The sequence below is a fragment of the Zootoca vivipara genome, chromosome 8 (genome assembly GCF_963506605.1).
Source record: "Zootoca vivipara chromosome 8, rZooViv1.1, whole genome shotgun sequence".
In the NCBI taxonomy this organism is placed as follows: Eukaryota; Metazoa; Chordata; class Lepidosauria; order Squamata; family Lacertidae; genus Zootoca; species Zootoca vivipara.
Window position 1 is genome coordinate 27,310,622 of NC_083283.1, and position 23,630 is coordinate 27,334,251.

The 23,630-nt window shown below is 40.0% G+C and overlaps 1 protein-coding gene across 2 annotated transcripts in view; it reads right to left on the reverse strand.

The window, feature by feature from the left end:
- The window catches only part of WWP1 (WW domain containing E3 ubiquitin protein ligase 1), a 61,115-nt gene that overhangs the window by 5,374 nt on the left and 32,111 nt on the right, over positions 1–23,630 (reverse strand). For both annotated transcript variants that reach the window (XM_035124822.2, XM_035124821.2), the window contains exons 10-20: positions 16,479–16,653; positions 14,723–14,777; positions 14,559–14,643; positions 14,335–14,463; positions 13,927–13,999; positions 13,761–13,832; positions 6,909–6,997; positions 5,265–5,424; positions 2,263–2,396; positions 2,030–2,170; positions 679–799 (exon numbers count right to left, since the gene is read on the reverse strand). In XM_035124822.2, coding sequence (XP_034980713.1) covers positions 679–799; positions 2,030–2,170; positions 2,263–2,396; positions 5,265–5,424; positions 6,909–6,997; positions 13,761–13,832; positions 13,927–13,999; positions 14,335–14,463; positions 14,559–14,643; positions 14,723–14,777; positions 16,479–16,653 — 1,234 coding nt within the window. The remainder of the gene's footprint in view (positions 1–678; positions 800–2,029; positions 2,171–2,262; positions 2,397–5,264; positions 5,425–6,908; positions 6,998–13,760; positions 13,833–13,926; positions 14,000–14,334; positions 14,464–14,558; positions 14,644–14,722; positions 14,778–16,478; positions 16,654–23,630) is intronic.

Genomic DNA, 23,630 nt, shown 5'->3' on the forward strand with positions numbered 1-23,630 from the left:
GGGGGTACGGAGCCGAAACGCGGCGGTGCAGGGGCTGCCCCCACCTGTCTTCCACAAGCCAAGGGGAAGACAGGAGGCGGCAGCCCCGCTTTCTCCCGCTCACGGCGGCGCTCAAGCAGCCAATCCCGGGCCGGCCCAAGGCCGAGCGCAGCGCGCGGGGGGCGAGCAGGAGGAAGCCTGCGGTGGTGGCGCTGAGGGGGCCGATCCGGGCCGGCTGGAGGGCGAGTGCCACACGCTTTCTCCTGCTCCCGAGCGGGAGAAAGCGTGCGGCGCTCGCCCTCACGCCGCCCCGGATCGGCCCTCTTAGCACTGCAGCCGCCGCACACTTTCTCCTGCTCGCCCCGCGCGCTGCACTCACCCTCGGGCCGAGATTGGCCGCCTCAGCGCTGCCGCCACCTGGCTTCCCCGAGCCAAGTGAGCAAGCGCCACCACCACCAGTCCCCCGGAGCCCATAGGAATGCATTAATTAAGTTTCAATGCGTTCCTATGGGAAACGGTGCTTCGCAAGACTATTTTTTTGTAAAACGAATTGACCGGTGGAACGAATTAAATTCGTCTTGCGAGGCACCACTGTACTATTTTCCCTCTTATTATGTTAGTATCAATGATTCCTGCCCAGCTAAACCGCTGCACCACAAATTTTTTGTTAAAAAATAAATAAATTTGAATCAAAATTACCTCCAACTCTTTTTCATCAAAATACTGCAGCCACTGAAGGGGAACAACTTCATTAAACCCATCAAGGAAAGCTTTGGTTTGTTCTTGTACTCCTCGTGAAAACCGCCACTCTGCCATCAGGCTGAAACAGTCAAAAAGTTTAGAGTTCTAAAAGTGGAATCCTTTATTTAAAAACAAGCTGCAGACATTATACTCTGCTACACTAATTCCACATTTGTATAAGCTCCAGAAACTCCAGATTTATTTATTTTAGCATTGCAACTAGAGCAGTCTCATATATCCTCTTAAAGATAAAGGTAAAGGGACCCCTGACCAATAGGTCCAGTTGTGACCGACTCTGGGGTTGCGGTGCTCATCTCGCTTTATTGGCCAAGGGAGCCAGCATACAGCTTCCAGGTCATGTGGCCAGCATGACTAAGCCACTTCTGGCGAACCAAAGCAGTGCACAGAAATGCCGTTTACCTTCCTGCCGGAGCGGTACCGATTTATTTACTTGCACTTTGACGTGCTTTCAAACTGCTAGGTTGGCAGGAGCTGGAACTGAGCAACGGGAGCTCACCCCATCGTGGGGATATGAACCGCCGACCTTCTGATTAACCCACAGCACCACCCACATCCCTCCATGTATCCTCTTACCAATACTTTAATCCTAGATGGACATCTATCCAAATTTATTGTATGTATTGGAAGTTTATGGGCTGGACTCTCACTATGAAAGCTGTGAGAAAATGCACATTAAGGCATCTCAAAAGCAGGCTTATCTAATACAAGATATCCCCTCTCCTCTCCCTCTCTCTCCACACACATACACACACACACAAAAAAAACCCCACAAATTTATTTATGTATACATGCAGTTATGTGTTTATGCAGACACATATGTATGTATGTATGTATGTATGTATGTATGTATGTATGTATATGCTTGGCACAAAGTTATGAAAAACTCTGTGAAAACATTTAGTGTACTTTTATAGTAGCATGTATTTGTTTATTCACCCACATTTCTTTCACTTTGAAAATCAAGAAAGTACTAATACTAATTAAAGACTAACACTAGCTGATGTTGTATCTTCCACACACCTATTAAATAGCAATACTTGCTCTGCTCAGATATACTGCTGTCAAACTTTGGGCAATTTCTTCTGGGCCCCACAGCCCATCCCATTCTGCTTGACGGAGTATTCCAACCCTACAGAAGTACCCCCCCCAACCCGTGCACAGAAGGTTATGGAGGGGGAAAGCTTCTCCCTGCTGACAGAATGTGAATTTCTGCATTGATAGTGATGAAAAAGTTACAAGAAAAATGTTTGGCAGTATTTTTAAATAAATATATATATGTGCACCATACCCAATGTATTCTTCTTTGTTCTCTTCGGTTACAAGTAAGTTTGAGCCTCCTAATTTCAGCTCATGCGAGGTAACTTTTCCTAGAAGCTCCATGTCAACACAGAAGTACATTTCTAAGTTGCACTCTTCAATGTTGTTGTCCCTAAAGAGGAAAATTAACCAAAGATAAATGAAATATAATCACTTTACTAATATGACAGAAAAAATAGTGAACTTCCAAAAAGATTTACAAACCTTATCCAAATTAAGGAATTATAAAATTCAGTATCAATAGATTCCAAATCCTTTATTGTGAGTTTCTTATTTAACATGCGCTTGTAGAATGGCAGGGAAAACCCAGTATCAATGAATTTGCCATGAAACAATGCCTGTTGAGGATTTAAGTAACAACAACAACAATTCAGTATTTAAACTTCAGGTGCATTACTCTGAAAAGTGGTGACTGTTAATAGAAAATAGTAATCTTAGGGGAAACTAATACCAATGAAATAAACACTCTAAATCAATAAACCAGAAGATAACATGATTCTCATTATCAGAGTAATATCCCTTCAAATGCAGACTAAACTAGCAGAGCATATCAAAGTCTTGCAGCCAGATTCTCATTACATGAACTCAGGACGCAAGGGAGAAACGTGCTAAGAGGCAGACATGCTTGGAAAATCCACACCGTGATCAACTCCCGCCTGGAAACCAATGTCCCCACTGTGAAAGGACGCGTGGATTCAGAATTGGCCTCCACAGTCACTTACGGACTCATTGTTAAAACTGTTTATGGAAGACAATCTCACTTGGCTACGAGTGATCGCCAAAGAGAGAGACATGAATTATTTAGATGGGTCTACTGGTCAGTATAAAATTTAGCCAATTAAGGATATACAATACATTGAGGTGTCTAACCTGAAGAGAATGAATGAGATGAAAAATAAATACAGTGATAACTTTTAAAATGAAAGAGTTCTGTTATAAAAATGTGCATAGGAACATAAATGTGATTAGCTGCCAAATAGCTGCCAAATGTAGAGAGAAAGATTACATAATGCAAATTCAACATGTTGCCACCAGGGGGCTTTCAGATTGTCCTAAAAAGCTAAGGAGAAATTATCAAAGATTCTTTCCTAGTCAAATCTTTTAAGTAGATTAGAACAAAGGAATGCTACAAAACACATTTTCTATACAGTATTGTGTGATTTCTTGTTTCCATAGTACAATTATGAATTTGCTTTTTTCAATTTGCATATTATTCCTAAGTATGTAAAAATGTAGTAGGAGCAGGGAAACACTGGCCTTCTGGATATTGTTGGACTCATAATTCCCAAAAGCCCTCACATGGCCAAAGGCAATAGATGGTAAACAACTTTTGTAAAGCCACAGGTTATTCGCCCCTGCTCTATGGGATTTGCCCCATGCTTCCATGTTCCTAAGCTAAATGTCCACTTCCTTAATCCCTCTGGTTCCTTTATTTCCATTTTCTGTACAGATCACTTGCATCTTATGTGGGAGTTACGTTCTGGGGATAGCAAGTAAAGCTGAAATCATGTATAGTCAAAACAACTTCTTGGAACAAGAAGGCAGAGAGCTTTTAAGCTTTCAGACTTGCTTACTAGGCTCTGCTGGGCCCATCTGAGATCTCATGAGAGCCTCCCAGAGCCTGGTAAGCAAGGCAGAGAGCTTAAAAGAGTTCTTTCCACGACAGGAAAACCCTGCACAAAAAGAGCTTTTAAGCTCTCCGCCTTCCATGCATTTAATTTGTGTGATATCAACTGGCCAGCCTTCCAACTGCATAAAGTTGAAATTGCTTAAGTTACCTTAAACACATGTTAATTTTGAGTGACTCTGACATCAGATACTCAAGAGTAGTTTTGTTAATATGGGTGCACTAAAGAGCTGCGTAACTGTAACATATTTGCTCTTTTATTTTCAGCCTTTTCCTTATACAGTGGTACCCCGGAAGTCGAACGGAATCCATAACGTTTGGAAACCAAGGCGCAGCTTCCAATTGGCTGCAGGAAGCTCCTGCAGCCAATCAGAAGCAGCATTGGGCATTTGGGTTCCAAAGAACGTTCGCAAACTGGAACACTCACTTCCAAGTTTGCGGTGTTCAGGAGCCAAAACGTTCAAATCGCAAGGCATTTGTCAACCAAGGTACGACTGTACCTCCTTACACTGAAGCTGCAATCCTACATACACTTATCTGAGGAGACAGGAATAGGAATGCACTATGGATTCCTGTTTTGCTGATGTGGCATACTGGGCTGATATTTTCAGCAAGTTTTCAATTCTGACCCCAATATTTCATTGCTAGGTAATTACAATTAATTTAGAATTTAATTTAGAAGCCTCAGTAAATATATTTGATCTCTTCTGCCAAAAAATACAATATGCACTGCTTTTCACTTTCATTGAATCTCCTTTGTCATTCCATTATCCCTTCACTCACTTTGGGGAGTACCGTTTAAATTCAAATGCACCACTGCATCTAGTATAATGCTGGGTCTTTATCAATATTAAATTATAATGAATCATGCCCAGAGCAAGGTATGTGGTTCTTTAACTTCTCTAAAAAGCCTTTGTTCCAAAGGTCTGGAACCAGTTTACTGTGAGATCTCCTTACCCCATAAACGCTTACTTGACTGCTTCAACCTGCGGAACTACTGTTACACATGCCACATAATACCCATTCCACATTTGTAAGAAATCAATATTTTAGTGTGGTAGCACCAACACTTTGTAGCTCCCTGCCTGTTGATATCAGGCAGGCACCTTCACTGTGCTTTTTTTCGATGCTAAAGACATTTTTGTTTAGAAAAGTCTATCCTTATCCCTAGAATGTTGATGTGTGTTTTAATTATGCTTTTAGTTTATTGCTGATTTTAATTTTCTGAATGTTGTAAACTGTTGTTAATTATTTTTAGTGGTAGTATTATTTTTATTTTATTTTTGTAAACCACTTTGAGATTTTTTTTTACAATCAAGAGGTGTATACGTTTTTTGAAATAAGCAAAACATATTAAAAAAAAACCAAACCAACTCAACCTCTGGGTCCTAGAGTCTAGGACAATTATAGAAAATGTACCAATCTCTTCTTCACATGCTTGTTATAACCATTCAGAGGAATACTTGATTGAATTGCTGGTGAATGAAATCCAAGTATGACAGACAGCCATGTGTACTCAAATACGAAACACTCCAGAAAGAAAAACATACAGCTTGAAACAAAAAATGATCAAACTCACCATGGCAATAAACCGTCCAATGAAACAGAAATATGAAAGATGATCTGGATTTATTGTTGATGCTGGATTTATCTGTAGGCAGTAGTTGCTTTTTCCAGCATATTCAAATAGACAGTACATAGGGTTCAGCACTTCATGGGAAAGCAAGAAGAACCATTCTCTACAGAAATTTACAATAAATAAAACACAAAAATCTAACACTGGTGTCTCCAAGCATTCATAAAAATTGACATTAAATATAGAAGATAAAGCCTTATGTCAAAGGTAATAAAGAATGCTTTGAAAAAAAATTACTGCAGGCAATCACCCAGCTGAACAGACAATATGGGTTTAAACTGAAAAAAGTAGTTTCCCACTGTTGGGTGAAAGCCTGCAGGAAGAGCTTTCAAAGTACTTCTTATGTTTCTTTCCCATCCTGGCATTCAACTGTCTAGTACTACATGAATATTTGATTTGGCAGTATTATATAATACACACAAGCAAAAAGCCCTGAAGTCATGTGGCCCAACGTTTCAATATTTGCAACCTTAATCTGATCCCCCAAGTTACTAACATATGGAAAATGGCAAATCGCCCAATAACAGTTTTTTATACTTTTTTCTAGGAAGTATTTATAATCTGGAGTTATCATCCATTGGCTGTTGCCAGAATTTCCCAATTCTGATTCAATTAAAAGCCATTTCCCCACTTCAAGTGTGTGCTGCATGCTCACAGGAGAGATTCGCCTTTACGCACAGAAAATGCACAGGCCTCATTTGGACACAACAATAAAGCATGGCTTATTGTTATGGGAACGGGCCAAAATGAACCTTGGACTCTCACACTCTTCCTATCAGCACAGCTGGGAGAAGCATGGAAGTGACTGATGCTGCTTCACTCTAATAGCAGTCACAGTTAATTGAAACAACCCAACTTCAAGCCATAATTTATTAATCTTATTTACCAAAGTTTGTGTGTGTGTGTGTGTGTGTGTGTGTGTGTGTGTGTGTGTGTGTGTGTGATGTGTAGATGCTGAAAGTCTCGGAAGCTGCCCAACTGCTCAGTTAAGAGTCTCTCCCCATGGTATATACCTCCTACCCTTGCAGAGGAAGAGCCCCTTGCTATTCCATAAAACTGCTCTGAATAAACCTAGTATGCTGAGGACTGGGCTTCGAGAAAATATTTGCCACTGAGAAGATTTCAAAAAGGAGACTTGAACTCAGTGTATTTCCTCTCAGCCACCGCATCCTAAACCTAGAAAGCCCCTTTGCTGCCAAAGATTATGAGAGGAGAGACTCGCTTGGGGAAAGCTCCAAGTTGTTTTGATCACAGAAAAAGGAATGCTGAACCATCTCAATTTCCCCAATCCTTTTCTCCCAGCATGTTCATTACATTTTAACTGTCAAGCCTCTCCACTTTCCCCTATGATTATTTTTTTTCGGACCACACTTAAAACCTCTATAAGCAAGTATATTCTCATAAGGAAACTGTTAAAGTAGTCTCTTACCAACACAGTCTCTAGTTTAGTTGTTTATCATGCAGGCAACTTCAATAACCCACCTCTTTTTTTTTCTCCAGATACTCCATAAAGTTATGGAGAAAGGTAGGTTTCTAGTCAATAAATACATACAATAAATATTTCAAGAGAAATTCTTAATAATTTACCTAGCTAAGCCACCATAATCCAATCCTTCTTCTCCTCTGAATATAACGTACAATCGTCTTCTCAAGTCATAGGGTTTTAAAGCCATGATCTGCATACAAATTGGTGAATGCAAATGAAAGTAATGTTGAACAATACAAGGCAAAATAGTAAACAACTTTGTAGAATGTATTACACATGATTTTTTATACAATTTGGTGTGGTTTTATATAGAATTAAACAAAATTACCGTGTTTCTCATATTATAAGACATGTCTTATATTTATTTTTTCCTAAAAAAAACATACTATGGCTTATTTTCAAGGGATGTCTTATTTTTTTCCTCCTCCTCCTGCCGCAGCCGGCATTGCTGCTGTGCCTATCACTATGTCTTATTTTCGGGGTATGGCTTATATTCCTTGAATGCTTAAAAATCCTGCTATGGCTTATTTTATGGGTATGTCTTAAAATATGAGAAACAGGGTATCTATTAAAAATGTAAGGGGTGTTTAACTCCCCCAACATAACTTTTTTCTGCTTCTTCTAATTTGCAGATCCTTTGTTCCCTCTCTACAGTTTTTCAGATGTCAGTTTCTTCTCCCTTACTACATGGTCCCAGACAGTTATGGATCATGCAGTCCATGAAATGATATATTTGTCAATGATGGCTATATAGCATCATCTCTGAAGGAAAATGGGGCAGCACTGCATTCGTGAAGTGGGAGGAAACATCTATATTCCCAAGATAACTGGGTAATGCTCCACACACTTGGTTATGAAGATGGGTTTGTTTGTATCACTTTCAGGTAACTGAGTAATGCTCCACATTTCCTCAAAATACAGTACTGCCTAGACAATGTGGAAGGACGCGGGTGGCGCTGTGGGTTAAACCACAGAGCCTAGGGCTTGCCAATCAGAAGGTCAGCGGTTTGAATCCCCGCGACGGGGTGAGCTCCCGTTGCTCGGTCCCAGCTCCTGCCCACCTAGCAGTTCGAAAGCACATCATAGTGCAAGTAGATAAATAGGTACCACTCTGGCGGGAAGGTAAATGGCGTTTCCGTGTGCTGCTCTGGTTTGCCAGAAGCGGCTTAGTCATACTGGCCACATGACCCGGAAGCTGTACGCCAGCTCCCTCGGCCAGTAAAGCGAGATGAACGCCACAACCCCAAAGCCGTTCGCAACTGGACCTAACGGGCAGGGGTCCCTTTACCTTTAGACAATGTGGAAATTGTTCCTTCCTTCTACCTCCACATGACAGACAGGCAAATATTTTCCCTCAGTTTATGTAGCCCCAGAACAGGCTGTGAGGAGTAACAAGTAACCGAAGGGGTTAACTGTGTACTGTGTAGCACCTGACCACTGAGGAAGATATCATGTTACAGAATGTGCTAGAAGTGTTTCTGTGTGTATCAGTTGGTTTCGTTTTTGCCTGGGAGACAGTCGCAAGATGTCTGCGCTCTCACCAGGTTGTTTGTTATTTTCTCTTTAAAATAAACTCCAGTAGTTATTAGAACACCTTGGACTCTGTGTGTTCTTAAGAGGCTTTTTATCCAACGGCTATACAAGTTTCCGCTGTGTGTGAGAAGAAGAAGAACTCTGCTGTGTGTTTTACTTCCAGCCCGGGTCTACGGAGCAGAGGCGCTAGAGAAAGCGTGCCGGGCGGTAATCAGTGGCTCCTAATTGAGTCATAAACAACTCAAAGGAGTCCTATACCCGTCACAGGTTATGGATCACAGGTCATGGGCCACCTGTCACAAGTTCTGGGTGACAGGCTCTGGGAGATAAGAGGTCCTGAACCTAATCAATCACCAAAGCAATAAAAGGTGATTGCAGCTGTAAAAGCCTTGGAGAAAGCCGGTGTAAAGAGCTAGCTGGGAGAAACCTGTTTTTTTTGCAGTCGGCAATTAATAGATGCACTCGCTAGCAGAAAGACCCTGGACTAGAGGCTGGGATCCGCAGTCTACCCGGAGGAGCAACGTCAGCTATTCTGAGTGAGTACAGTGCTGGACACGGAGCCCGGGGGTGGACAAGATGGTGGAGCAGCTACAGGAGTCATTTGTCGTGCCGTTCCAGAGGTTGAATGGCGACAACTATGCAGAGTGGAGAGAAAGGGCCAGAATGTGGTTGCTAGGAAAGGATTTATGGACTTGTGTGTTAAATCCTCCAAGCCCTGAAGCTGATAATTCAGCAGCTGAAGCACAGAGGTTTGCAGCAGAAACCAGGAAAGACAATAAGGCTCTATGTGCCATTGCCATGACCTGTGATGCTACGCAACTGCCCTATGTGCAAAATGCTGAAAATGCCAAGCAAGCCTGGGACAGCTTGGAAAGGGTCCATCAGAGAAAAACAGCTGGAGCTAAGCTGCATGCTATGAGGCATCTCTTTGAGTTGAGACTGAGACCAGGGCAACCCATTAAGGAGCACATTGCCAATGTGATTGATGCATTCCATAAGCTGCAGCGGCATGAGCTTGTGTTCAAAGAGAAGGAAAAAGTTTATATTTTGCTGTCTAGTCTGGGAAACGCCTATGAGCATTTGTGTTTAACGTTTGAGGCCATGCCTGAAGCTGAACTCACGATTGCTTACGTTTCTGGGCGTTTGGCGGATGAGGAACAGAGACGCCAGAAAGAATCGGCTGAGAAGGGGGGCCGTGGGCGCAGAGAAGCCAGTGGGGGTGCAGTAAAAAGCACTGAGGAATCCACTGTGAGTGCGTGCGCAACAAGGCTTTGTTTTCGGTGCCAGGAGCCGGGGCACGTAGCGAGATTCTGCCCAGCTCCGGAAGCAGCCAAGGTCACTCAGCCAGGTGCCAGGCAACCCAGCGGACGTAGTCGTGGGACCAGCCAGCAGCGCCGAGGCAGAGGACATGGGAAAACTACAGATAAGCCTGTCAGCCATCTTTCTGCTGCCTTAGCAACGGTTAGAAACAGAGGACAGGACAGTTTCACTTTTATTATCGACTCAGGCAGCACCCATCATCTTGTACCGCCTTCAGGACAGATCCTGAACTGCAGGCCACTTGAAGAAGAAAAAAGCCTGCATCTTGCTGATGGTTCTTCTGGAACAATTAAAAGCAAGGGTGTTTTTTATATGCAATGCTTAGACACTAACCTTGATGTTTATGTTGTACCAGGCATGGAAAATGGTCTTTTAAGTGTGTCTTGCTTATTGCGTGAGGGTTTTGAAATAAGTTTTGCCAATGGTGTTTGCAAAATTGCCAGAGATGGGGCTGAGCTGGTAAGTGTTACTGTTGGGTCTGATGGTCTGTTTGTCCTAGATGGGAGGGGGCAAGCAGGTGGAAGTAACACTGGTGATGCTCAGGCTAAAAGTGCCAATACCCCAAAGGGCACAGAGGGTGCCATCCATAAGGATTGTATTCATGCTTGGCACCGTAAATTTTGTCACATGTCTTTTCCTTATGTGAAAAAAGCCCCTGATTTTGTCAAAGGTTGCAGGTTCAAGCCATGTCAAAAACACCTGCAATGCCGCGCATGTGCGAAAGCGAAGACGAAGAGATGCTCTTATCCTAGATCTGAGAGGAGGAGCACAAAGCCATTTCAGTTAGTGCACTTGGATATTTCTGGGCCTATGTCAACGTCAAGTTTAGGTGGTTCAAAATATGTTTTGTGTCTTTTGGATGATTTCAGTCATTTTTCCTGGGTCATAACACTGAAAGAGAAGGGGGAGGCTGCCAGAGTGATAAAAGAGTGGGTAGCCGAGGTAGAACTACAGTTCTCCGTCACTGTCCAGTGTTTTCAGAGTGACAGGGCGGGAGAGTTTTTGAGTGCAGAACTACAAGGGTTTTTCCGCAGCAAGGGAATTAGGCACAGGAAAACCGCCCCTTTTAGTCCACAGGAAAATGGTTTAGCTGAAAGAAAATTTAGGACGCTGTCTGAACTGGTAGAGGCAATGTTGTTTGATGCAGGACTACCCCAGAAGTTTTGGGGGGAATGTTATAAATTTGTGAATTATTGTTCAAACCGCGCTTTTAATTCAGTTGTGGAAAACACACCCTACTACATGTTGTATGGCAAAGTTCCGAAGGTGCACTATTTCAGAACTTTTGGGTGTGAGGCTTGGGTTCTAATTCCAAAGCAGAAGCGCAGAAAGGGAGGATCAAGATCCAGGAAAATGATCTTCTGTGGTTACGAACCAAACTCAAAGGCTTGGAGGTTTGTACCAGCAGAGGGGGACCAAACACGCGTTCACATTAGCAGGAGTGCTACGTTCTGTGAACAAGAGGGCTGGAGACGCATTCATGCTAACCCCGAAGTTCTTCTTGACTGGTCTTCAGGTTTTGACCAGGAAGAGGAAACTCAGGTAGCTGATGCTGGAGTTCCAGGTGCTGCAGGACCAGATCCAGGTCAGGCAGCTGGTCCAAGTGGTGTAGCTCCTAGGGAAGTGAAGCAAGTAGTCAGAAGCGCACCGACTTCACCCCAGGTCAAGCCTGGGAAGTACAGCAAACGTGGTAGGTCACCCACTTCACCCAGAGCAAGCCCAGAGGGGGCTGCAAAGCGTAGTAGGTCTCTTGACAGTGCTGCTAGTCCGAGAGAGCCACAGTCAGAGACAAGCAGTTCGGATTTAGAGGGGGAAGATGTGGGACCAAGGCGTTCAAAACGCACCACGAAAGGTAAACCACCTGAAAGGTTTTCAGCTGTCAGTGTATGGGCGAACCTAGCAGTGTGTGAGCCTGAAAGCTTTAAAGAGGTGCAACAGTTGTCAGTGGAGGAAGCTAGGAAGTGGAAAGTTGCAATGGAGAAAGAGTTGAACTCCATGCAATCTCTTGGTGTGTATAGCCTAACACAGTTGCCAGAAGGCAAGAAAGCAGTCAGTTGTAGGTGGGTCTACAGGCTGAAACCCACAGTGACTGGAGAGCCTCAGTACAAGGCTAGGTTAGTGGCTAGAGGTTTTACTCAGAAGAAAGGAATCCACTACACAGATGTATTTAGCCCGACTTCGAGATCGGAATCTTTCAGGATGCTTTTAGCGACTGCAGCGCAGAGAGGCCTAGTGGTCAACCATTTTGATGTGGACACCGCTTATTTGAACTCTGACCTCCAGGAGGAGTTGTACATGTTGCCTCCTCCAGGGTTTGAGAGTGACGTGCCAGGTCAGGTGTGGAAGCTGCACAAGTCGATCTACGGTCTGAAGCAATCCGCTAAAAATTGGAATTCATGTCTTGATTCTGTTTTGAAGAGCCTAGATTTCAGGAAGAGTCTAGCTGACAGTTGTCTGTATCTCAGAGGTGAAGGAGAACAGCAGGAACTGTTGCTTGTCTATGTTGATGACCTGATCTACTTAGCAAAGAGCCAGATGCAAGTGCAGAAGTTTGCAAAGGAGCTAGGCAAGAGGTTCAAACTCAAGAATCTAGGTGCAGTGAATGTTTATCTAGGTGTGCAGATAGACAGAACTGAGGATGGAAGTTTTTTGCTCAGTCAGAAAGGCAAGATTGAACATTTGCTTGAGAAGTTCAGAATGTCTGACTGTAAAGGGGTCAGAACACCCATGGAGACAAACTTTGTGAAAGAGTCACAAAGTTTTGCAGATGCTGATTGGGCCAATCAGGAGGACAGGAAGTCAGTGACTGGTTTGGTAGTCAAGTTTGGAAATGCCCTGATTGGTTGGCGGTCTCGCAGGCAAAGCCTAATAGCAATGTCTTCCACGGAAGCCGAATTCTGTGCGTTGTCTGCGACATGCACTGAGTTGGAGTACTACAGATGTTTGGTCCAGGAAATCTGGGGTGATTGTAGCCAGCCCATCACTGTTTGGGGCGACAATCAACCATCTTTGAGACTGGCGGAGTCTGGACAGTTCAAGACCAGAACCAAACACTTAGACATCCGCTTCCGAAACGTATGTCAGAGCATACAGGTAGGCTTGGTAAAGTTGAGGTATTGTCCAAGCCAAGAGAACCTAGCAGATGGGTTCACAAAACCCTTGAGTTTCCAACGGCATGGGGAATTCTGTGAAGGGTTGGTTTTGGGGTAAGTTTGGATACCCGCTATCCCCAGTGTTCAGGTGAGAGGGGGTGTGAGGAGTAACAAGTAACCGAAGGGGTTAACTGTGTACTGTGTAGCACCTGACCACTGAGGAAGATATCATGTTACAGAATGTGCTAGAAGTGTTTCTGTGTGTATCAGTTGGTTTCGTTTTTGCCTGGGAGACGGTCGCAAGATGTCTGCGCTCTCACCAGGTTGTTTGTTATTTTCTCTTTAAAATAAACTCCAGTAGTTATTAGAACACCTTGGACTCTGTGTGTTCTTAAGAGGCTTTTTATCCAACGGCTATACAAGTTTCCGCTGTGTGTGAGAAGAAGAAGAACTCTGCTGTGTGTTTTACTTCCAGCCCGGGTCTACGGAGCAGAGGCGCTAGAGAAAGCGTGCCGGGCGGTAATCAGTGGCTCCTAATTGAGTCATAAACAACTCAAAGGAGTCCTATACCCGTCACACAGGCATCCCCAAACTTCGGCCCTCCAGATGTTTTGGACTACAATTCCCATCATCCCTGACCACCGGTCCTCTTAGCTAGGGATCATGGGAGTTGTAGGCCAAAACATTTGGAGGGCCGCAGTTTGGGGATGCCTGCACCAGAACATCCTTTCCTTGAAATGAAAAGCCCTCCCACATGTTGACTCAGTCCTATACAGACTAATTACACAAATTATTTCCTGTTAGACACTAGGTAAGTGAAGATTTGTTAGGAAAGAATCTAGCTATTCAAATTATCAAAAGTTAAAAGCTTTCTAACATTTTACAGCTTTAATGAGAGTTTTAAAATACGAAATTTCCTTTGTCATATAACCATATTAAGATGAAGCAAATTCACTATACAGTGTTTTACTTTAGTTTCCAGGTTTGATAATGTAAACATTGTTTTACCTGTTGGAAGGAATCTTCAAACAATGTTTGTCTGGATACATTGATCTTCACGTGGCTTGGAAGAGCATTTGACTACAAACAGACAGAAAATCATGAAATACAAAATGCAAATTAAAAAAATACAAAATGCAAATTAAAGTTTACATTACCATTTGATCAGCATTACCTGACACAAGTAGCGGAAATGAGCTAGCTTCCACCTAAAGCTGCGTTCGTAAGCAATTTGTGGACCTTTATTTCTGTAAGGAAATATAGCTAAATTTACTAAGCAGAAAATCAAGATTTTACAACACTTTCAAATCCTCAGCACTTTTGTAGATTTTCTTTAGATATAGTGAAAAGGTTGCAGCATGCATGCTTCATGCTTCAAGGTCAGTTTTAAAATATGCTTAAAAATTCACATCTCATAAGGTGTAACGCATGTACACCTTAAACAAACCATGTACATATTGAATCAATTAGCCACCACCAAAATCTATAAGAGATCCACTGCCTACTACCTAAGCAGTAAAACTATTACTCCTATGTACTATGAATGCAAATATTTTAAAATCTCCATTAACATCTCACTTACACAGAGGATTTACCAGTACGAGGATCACTGAAGGTAGTTGTTCGTGTATTATGATCAACAAAGTATCTTACACCTTCTCTCGTGTATCTGATTTCCCAGCCCTCAGGGAGGGGGTCTTCATTTTGTAAGCTGAAAATATAAACGTAATATATATTTTTAAAACCCCAATCACTTTACACCTACTTTAGCCTCATTTTATGAATAGAAAACACACATAAACATACCCTTGAGTCCGTGGATCTTCCCACTGTGTTGTCTTTGTGTTGTGATTTACAAAATACACTCTATCATTTGAATCAACTCTCCTTTCTGCAATAGAAATGCACCATTTAAAGCAAAGTTAACTATAAATAGGTGTCTATTTCACAAAGGTATCTACATTTCTTACCCCAGCCTGGTGGTAAAGGACCAAGTGGATCATTTTCTGCAGTCAGCATTGAAGCCTAGTGAAGACATAAGACAAAATAAATATACAATTTAAAAAATAAATAAATATAAAAAGCACTAGTTCTATATTTAACAAGCTTCTCTTCACAACTAAATTTAAATGATTTATTTTATTTTTCTGACATCCTTTCTTTCCTACCATTTCCAGCTTCAGATTTCCAGGTGGTTTTCTTTCTTTTTTCCTCCACAACAGACAGGCTGAACATGTGCTGTATGACAGGTAGCACTATTCACTTTGGAAGCTTTCTTCTCCCCCCCCCCCCAATAATTTTTATTAAGTTTTTCCATATCCATATTTGTTACTCATACACTTAACATTTGTCTTGACTTTGTATATACATAAATTTCCATCCAAATAAAGAAAAAAGGAAAAAAGGAAAACCCATAAGACAAAAAAATTGACTTCCACTCTACCTTCTTCTGCTTATTTTTAAAGTCATACTTTACACTACGCAATTTAACATTCTTTATATATTAGATCATAGGTCCAGTATTATTCAAGCATTTTCACATTCGCCAATATACCCTTTTCATACTTTTGTCATTCCATCTTATATAAGCTTTGCAAGCTTTCTTCACAGAGGTGATATAGAAAGAAGGGGTCATCTCCTTGCCTATTGTAATTCATCTCTCTTTTTTTTTATTCCAGCTGCCCTGTTGATAACTTTGCTTCTAACTAGGTAGAACACTCCCCATATTTGAGGTCAACACAAGTAGACTAAGACTGCATTTCAACAAGAAGGTGATCAGCTGGCTTTTCCACTTTTTGTAAAGTGTTGTGGGTACCCACCATAGAACAATATTTATACTCAAGTTTGTATGATCAATCACCCTCTACTCTTCTAAACCCACATGGTTAACTGCACACGGGGAAGGAATGCATCTCAGACAGGTATACACCTAGTTTAAAGAATTTGGAATCTCAATACCATCTCAGTAACAGAGTTGTCTCAAAAAATTCAGATTTAAATAAAAACAGTTCAGAATTGTCCATAAAGCACAGTGATCTCCACAGAGATTCTTCACTGTGAATTTCAGTGAAAAGTTGGCACATTGGCTACAGTTCTGTTATTGGTTATTAATCTTCTTCGGATAGATTCATAACATAATCAACTTGCAAAAGGAATGGGACAAGACTAAGTTTAATTGCACTTTGTTCACGTTCAAATAAATGAAGCTGACTTTTCACATTAATGTCAGTACAATCTATGTGAAACTAACTTATGACTAGAACCAGCTTGCTACTTCTGAAGACACAAATGAAAAAACAACACAAGTTTCAAAGCTCTAGCCCCGAACAAACTTTGGTCCATGGCCACTCAGTGAAAGACAACGGCTGCATGGTTTATGATAAGAGTCATGAATGTGCACTGCTTCTTCATCTTCCCCTTCCCCTTGAACACCAGCTTCGGTGCAAAGTTCCCCAGCATTAAGCCAGAGTTTTTCATTACACCTAAACCAGAGGAATCTGGAATAACAATTATTAACAAATGGAGATAATAAGTCGGAACTCGGTGGTTTATGAAGCTATGGACAAATGTCCAAACAAGCCAATCAAGAAACCATAGCTTTGTAATACATCTGAACCCAACCATGATATATAACATGGTCTCAGTATGTAGCATGCATCAAAAAATCTAAGGGAAGGCAAAGAGAAAAACAAGAACTCAGAACGTTTCATAACTTTGTAAATTTACCGAATAGAGGTATCGTTGGTTAAACTGTTGCATAGCTCCCTGTAGTTGATTTCGCTGGGACTGCCATTGTTCAAAGTTTCTGACAGATTCCATCGTAGGTCGTTGCCATGTGGTTGTTCTTGTATTATGGTCCACATAATAAACTCTGCCACGATCATCCACCCTTCTTTCCCACCTAAGAAACATTGGAAGCTATTTTCTTTCCAGTCAAAATGCAAAAATAATTTACTACATTTTCTTCGTAATTTTGCCTTATAAATCTAAGCCTTTCAAATGTTCTTCTTTCTAAATTACATTATTATAAAATAAAGTGTGGGATCAGAAAACAAACACAGACCTAAATACCTGCCTTAGAGTTTCTGCCAGTGTTAAACAGCTCAGTCATTTTTTGAAAAGTTTAAGTGACAGAATAGTGAATGCCAAATCTTAGTTGTACTGACTCCTGCAGTAGCAACACAGCTGAATTTTGCTTCTTTTGGTATCAGTGCAAGTTCTGAAACATGCACGCAGGAAAAATATGCAATTTTCTTCTCTCAAGAAAGGAAGGCATTAGAATGCAAAATAAGCACGAACAAAATTGGTTAACAAGCAAAGAAAAAAAACCGCAAAATAAAGGTCTATGACAGAATTCTAAAGTGAGAAATCTGCTGCAAAGTCAGTTCTCAATCTTTTTTTTTTTTTTTTTTTTTTTTTTTAAATTTTAAAATAGACTTTATTAGAAAATTTTAAAAGATGTACAGACACCAAAAAAAAAAAAAAAAATTTAAAGTAACTTAATAACATAAAATAACTTGGCAACTTAAATACTATAGTATATCAAGTAATATAAATAACATAACTACATATTTAAGCCACCCAACGTAACTTAATCAACATAAGTAAACAAATCAAGGTTGGTCTAAATAAATTAAATCCATCAGACTACAAATAATATACAAAATCAACTTAGGCAAACCTATCATAATATAACATAACATAACATAGCATAACATAACATAACATAACATAACATAACATAACATAACATAATAATATAACATAACATAACATAACGAAAAGGGAAAGAAAAAAAAAGGAAAAGGAAAAAAGAAAAAAGAAAGAAGAAAAAAAAAAAGAAGGAAAATTAGCCCCAGCTTAGATCTTAACACATGGGCCTATCTCCATCAAATCCATTCATTTTAAATTAAAATTGGCTTCCAATCGCCAACATATCGCTTCTCTTGCTATTATTTCCCTTTTTAGTTTGCTTTCCCTCTTGTTAAATCCAACTAAGTTTTTCCTACATGTTTTCTCTATTCCAGACAAATCACTAGCTCTGTTTTGATATTTTCTTTTTTGAAAAACTCTTCTACGTATCTCCATTCTGTTATTATTCTCTGTTTTGGTATATTCCTAATTGCCGCCGTCATTCTTGCTAAGTTCATAAACTCTACTACTTTAATTTGCCACTCTTGGATTGTTGGCGTTTCTGTTCCTTTCCATTTCTGAGCTAGTACTAATCTCGCCGCGGCACACGCATATAAGAAAATATTAATTCTATCTTTAGGTATACTTTCTGGGATTAAACTTAATAGAAAATATTCAGGTTTCTTTTCAAACGTAATTTTTATCATTTTCTTCATTTTTTCATATATCTCACTCCAGAATTTATATATTTTCTTACATTCCCACCAACAGTGAAAATACGTACCAGTTTTTTCCTGGCACTTCCAGCATTCTTTTGTTTCTGTCTTATAGATTTTAGCTAGCCTTTCTGGCGTCAGGTGCCATCTATATACGAGCTTCATCATATTTTCTTTAATTCCTGAACACGCTGTAAATCTCATTGTCGATCTCCACAATTTATCCCATTGCACTTTATAGATTGGTCTTCCTACATCCTGAGCCCATTTTATCATTACAGATTTTATCTCCTCATCTTTTAATTCCCACTCTAATAAAAATTTATACATCTTAGACAGTGGTTTAGCCGTATTATCAATCAAAATTTCCTGTAATTTAGATTTGCCCTCATTGAATCCTATTTCTTTATGTTTTTTAAATAAGCTTTGTATTTGTAAATAATGTAGCCAACTTGTACAATGATGTTTAATTTCTTCATATGGCTTTAATATAAGTTGATCCCCTTCTTTTACTGTTAATTCCTGGTAGGTTGGCCATTTTCTATTTTTACCTCGGCCACTCATCGTTGTCATTTCTAATGGTGACGCCCACCAGGGCGTCTTTGCTTCTAATAGGTTTTTATATTCCTCCCAGATTTTAAATACCGATTTTTTAATTATATGATCTATAAAACTTTTATCTTTTCCTTTGTTTTCTTGCAATAGGTACGCGTGCCATCCTTTATTATTCCTAAACCCTTCCAATTCCAAGAGTTCACAATTTTCTAGTACTATCCATTCCCTCATCCAGCAAAAACATGCGGAGGCATAATATAGTCTGAGATCCGGGACCCCCCAGCCACCTCTCTCCTTGCTGTCTGTTAATAATTTATATTGTATTCTCGCTTTTTTCCCTAGCCAGATGAACTTGCTTAGGTCTTTTCTCCACGAATCAAAAATTTCTTTCTTTCCTATGATAGGTAACATTTGAAACAAAAACAGGATCTTCGGCAACACTGACATTTTGATCACTGCTATCCTTCCTGATAGGGACAAGTTTAATTCTTTCCAACGGTCCAAATCTTTTTTAATCTCCCTCCATACTCTAAGATAATTGTTCTCATACAAATTTATATTATTGGGGGTAACAACAATTCCTAAATATCTAATTTTATTAACTATTTCCCAATTTGTAATCTTCTCCAAATCCATTATTTCTTTCTTCCCTATATTTTTGACTATCATCTTGGTCTTTCCCATATTAACTCTAAAGCCTGACACTTCCCCATATTTTTGCAATTTCTCCTTTAAATTAATTATCGAATCCAATGGTTCTTCCAACATTAAGATCACGTCGTCAGCAAAGGCTTTAATTTTATAAATATTCTTCCCCAATGTTATCCCCTTGATGTTTTTGTCTCCTTGGATGTCTTTTAACAGAAATTCAATTGACAAAATGAATAACAAAGGAGATAAAGGGCATCCCTGACGGGTACCCTTTTGGATTTCAAATTCTTCCATTATTTCTCCATTTAATATCAATCTTGCCTTCTGTTCGCTGTAAATTGCGTTTATCCCCTCTATAAATTTGCCCCCTATTCCAATTTTCCCCAATGATTTTTTCATAAATTCCCATGTCAAGTTATCGAAGGCTTTTTCGGCATCCAAGAAGATAAAAGCTGCTTTTTTGCTAGGCATCCAATCTAGATATTCAATTAAATCTAGGAAAATTCTCATATTATTTGACATTTTTCTCCCTGGTAAAAAGCCTTGTTGGTCATGCCCAATGATCCTGTTTAGTATCTTTTTTAATCTTCCGGCTAGGATATCACTGAAGATTTTATAGTCGACATTAAGTAGAGAGATCGGCCTGAAGGATCCCACCTGGTCGTTCTCTCCCTCCTTCTTTGGTATTAATGTTATAAATGTTTCTCGCCATGATTTTGGAAACACTCCCTTTTCTAAAATTTCGTTCACTAACAATTGGTACACACCACCTATCTCCTCCCAAAACAATTTATAATGCCGGCTTGATAGACCATCTGTTCCGGGTGACTTACCCAATTTCAATCTATTAACAGCCTCATACATTTCTTGTCTTGATATCGGTTTGTTAAGTAACTCCTTTTCTTCTTCATTAATTTGACCTATATCACATTTGGTAAAATAGTTTCCCAATTTTTCTCCATCAATATTCTCTTTTTTATACAGATTTTTATAGAATTTGACAAAACATTTCTGTATATCCTCTCTATTATTCAACCTTTTCCCTTTATCTACTATACTTGTAATCATTCTTTCACTCTGCCTCTTACGTATCTGCCATGCTAGAAGCCTTCCTGCTTTCCCCCCATGTTCGAATGTCTTCTGTTTCATCCATTTTATTTTGTTCTCAATTTCGTGGCTCGTCAATGTGGATAATTTATTTTGTAGGAGTCTAATCTGCATTACCAAATTCCTATCGTCTGGTTTTTTAGCTAACTCCTTTTCCTTCTCCTCCATTTCTCTCCTAACATCTTCCATATTTTTCTCTCTCTCTCTTTTAACCCTATTTTTTTGTTGAAGATATATGCCCCGAATAAAGGCTTTGCTTGCATCCCATGTTGTTGTCAAATCTATTTCTTCTGAAATATTATTTTTAAAGAATTCTTTCAACAAACCTTTAACCTTTTCAACAAATACTTCATCATTTAAAATTCTCTCATCCAATCGCCATCTTCTAATCAATCTGTTATATTCTCTTATTCTCACCATAACCGGGTTGTGGTCCGTTATAGATTTTGCTAGTATTTCACATTTTATTACCTTAGACATTAATTTAGATGACACCCAGATCATGTCAATCCTTGACGCCGACTTCTTAGCCCCAGAATAATATGTAAATTTCTCTTCTTCGGGATTTCTTACTCTCCATCCATCCTTTAATTCATAATTACTTATTATATTGAAAAAAACGTCCGGTAATTTACCTCTATTTTTCCCTTTTCCTTTTGTTCTATCCAGTTGCGGTAATACAACTCCATTAAAATCCCCTAGTAAGATTACCTCTTCCTCATCTATATATTCTTCCATCTTCTTCCCTAATTTCTTGAAAAAATCCAATTTACATCCATTTGGTACATAAATATTAATTATTGTCACATTCCCTGTCGGCAACGTCAAGCGCACTCCCAACATCCTTCCCTCCTTATCCTGGAATATCTTTTCGGCCTTTATACTAGATTTCACATACGTAACCACCCCCCTTTTCTTTTTCACGTCGGATGATATAAATTCTGTACCTAACCTCTTATTAATTAATACCCTTTCATGATCTTTGGATACATGCGTTTCCTGAAGACATATAATGTCCCAGGAATCTTTTTTCAATATATGCTCCGTCTTATTTCTTTTAATTTTATCATTTAGTCCATTAATATTCCATGAAATAATTTTTAAATTCATAACTTTATTATGTCACTCCAGTTGTAGGCTATCAATGCCGGCTTGATTTTAAAAAAAACTCTTAAGGATAAGAAAAGGAGAAGAAAAAAAAGAAAGAAAGGGGGGAAGGGGGGAGAGAGGGATAGGAGCAACCAAAAGGGGGGAGGAAGGAAGAAGAAGAAGAAGAAAAAGGGGGGAGGGGGGAGGGAAAGGGAGGGTGAAGAGAAGAGGGGGGAAGGGAAAGGGGGAAGGGAGGGATTAAAGATAAAAAGGGGAAGGGGAGAAATTATGTGTGGGGGGGAAGCAATAAGGGTGGGCAACTATTGTTTACAATTCCATCATGTACACGAGAAATAAATCAAAAGTTGGTAACTAAATTATCCGCCTTTGTAAATTAGAGTCAGTTCGTCTTAATTCTCTTCTTCTTCCCCAAACAGTTCTTTCTTTTGTCTGTTATAGAATCTTTCCGCTTCTTCCGCCGATCTGATCGTTTTCCTTTTACCTTTGAATGTAAACGTGAGCCCTTCTGGGAACTCCCAGACATACCACATGTTCTGCTTCGATAGGGCATCCGTCAATACTTTATAATTCTGTCTTTTCTGCCGAATCCTCTTGGGAATTTCTTTATATATAGAGATGATTTTCCCGTCTATTATCAGACTTTCTTGTTTTTTCTTTTGCAGTATTTTGTCTCTGAGTAACATTGAGTTAAAAAAAACCATGCAATCCCCGGGGCCTCTGATGTTCTTTGACCGGTCTAATCTGATTCGGTAGATCTTATCCACATCCATCAATAACTCCTCCTCATTGACGCTCAACCATTTTGACAATTCCTTAATTATTTTTTCTTCTATTTGCTCATTTGCTGACTCAGGAATGCCCCTCATCCGTAGAATCGTGGACTTCTGTTTCATCTCAAGTAATGAAAGTTGGTCTGCTAGGTCTTCTTGTGCTTTCTTTATTTTTTTATTTTCCTCCTCTTCTTTCTCCTTTGTCCTCCTTAATTCTCTATTTTCCACTGTCATTTTCTTAATTACTTCTTCTTGCTTAATTACTTTGGCATTTAGATCTTTAACCGATTTCTCAAGTTCTTTGTTTTTACAATGTAGATCTTTTATTTGTCCTGTCAAATCAGCAATCATTTTAGAATTTCCTTCAATCTTTGAGTCCAATTTTTCAATTTTTGAGTCCACTGTATCCAACTTCTCATTTAATGCTTTGTTCATTTCAGTTATCAGCTCTTTTAAGTCAGCCAGAGCATCATTTTCATTATTCATTGATTGTCTTCTTGGTTGGTTACCTGCTGTCACTGTTGAGTTTGTTGTATTCTGTCGTCTGCCTGCCATTTTCACTTTATATGTTCTCTTTGTGTTTCAATTCTCTTTAATTCTCTTTAATTTCTTCAATCCGGATACCTTGTTTCCCCTTTTAATTGGGAGTTCCCTTATGTTCTTCCTTAAATGGGTCTCATCTCTCTCTCTCTCTTTTTTTTTTTAAAATAAAGGAAATAAAATTTGAGTGGGTATTTGTCTTATAGCTGTCTCATACACAGTTTGCAAAATGTCTTTAAATGAGAGCAGCAAAGAAGAAAGAAAGAGCCTCAGTTACCACTTCAATCCACTGGGTGTCGCTGTGTATCTTTCAGAGATTAACTCTGCTGGTCTCTCCTCTCACCGCTTCTATTGCTGCTGTTCCTTTATCTTCACTTCCGCAATGACGCCGGAAAGGAACACACCGACATGAGTCAGCTACTGGCAAGTCTCCATCTTTAATGACAATTCTTATCTGTCCTTGCAGCGTCTATTTTAATTTTCTCTCACTAATATTCCACCACGCTGTCTTGGTGATTGCCTCCCTTCTCAAAATTTCTCCCCACACGCAGGGCTTTCAAAGCAAGTCTATCAGCGGTATATTAGGCGTTCCTTCGGCTTAACCGCCCGCCCGGAGTCTGTTTTAAAAGTCCAATAAAAGCAATCTCAACACTCACGGGTCGGTAGCTCTTGTTTAATCTCCAAGCCGAAGAGCTCTGGTGCTCGCCAGGCAGGGTCTAGGGCGCCGCTGCAGCGTCGTCTGTTCTTTATTTTGCGCTGGCTCCTCTCCGTAGCTCCACCATTCAAAGCGGTGCCGC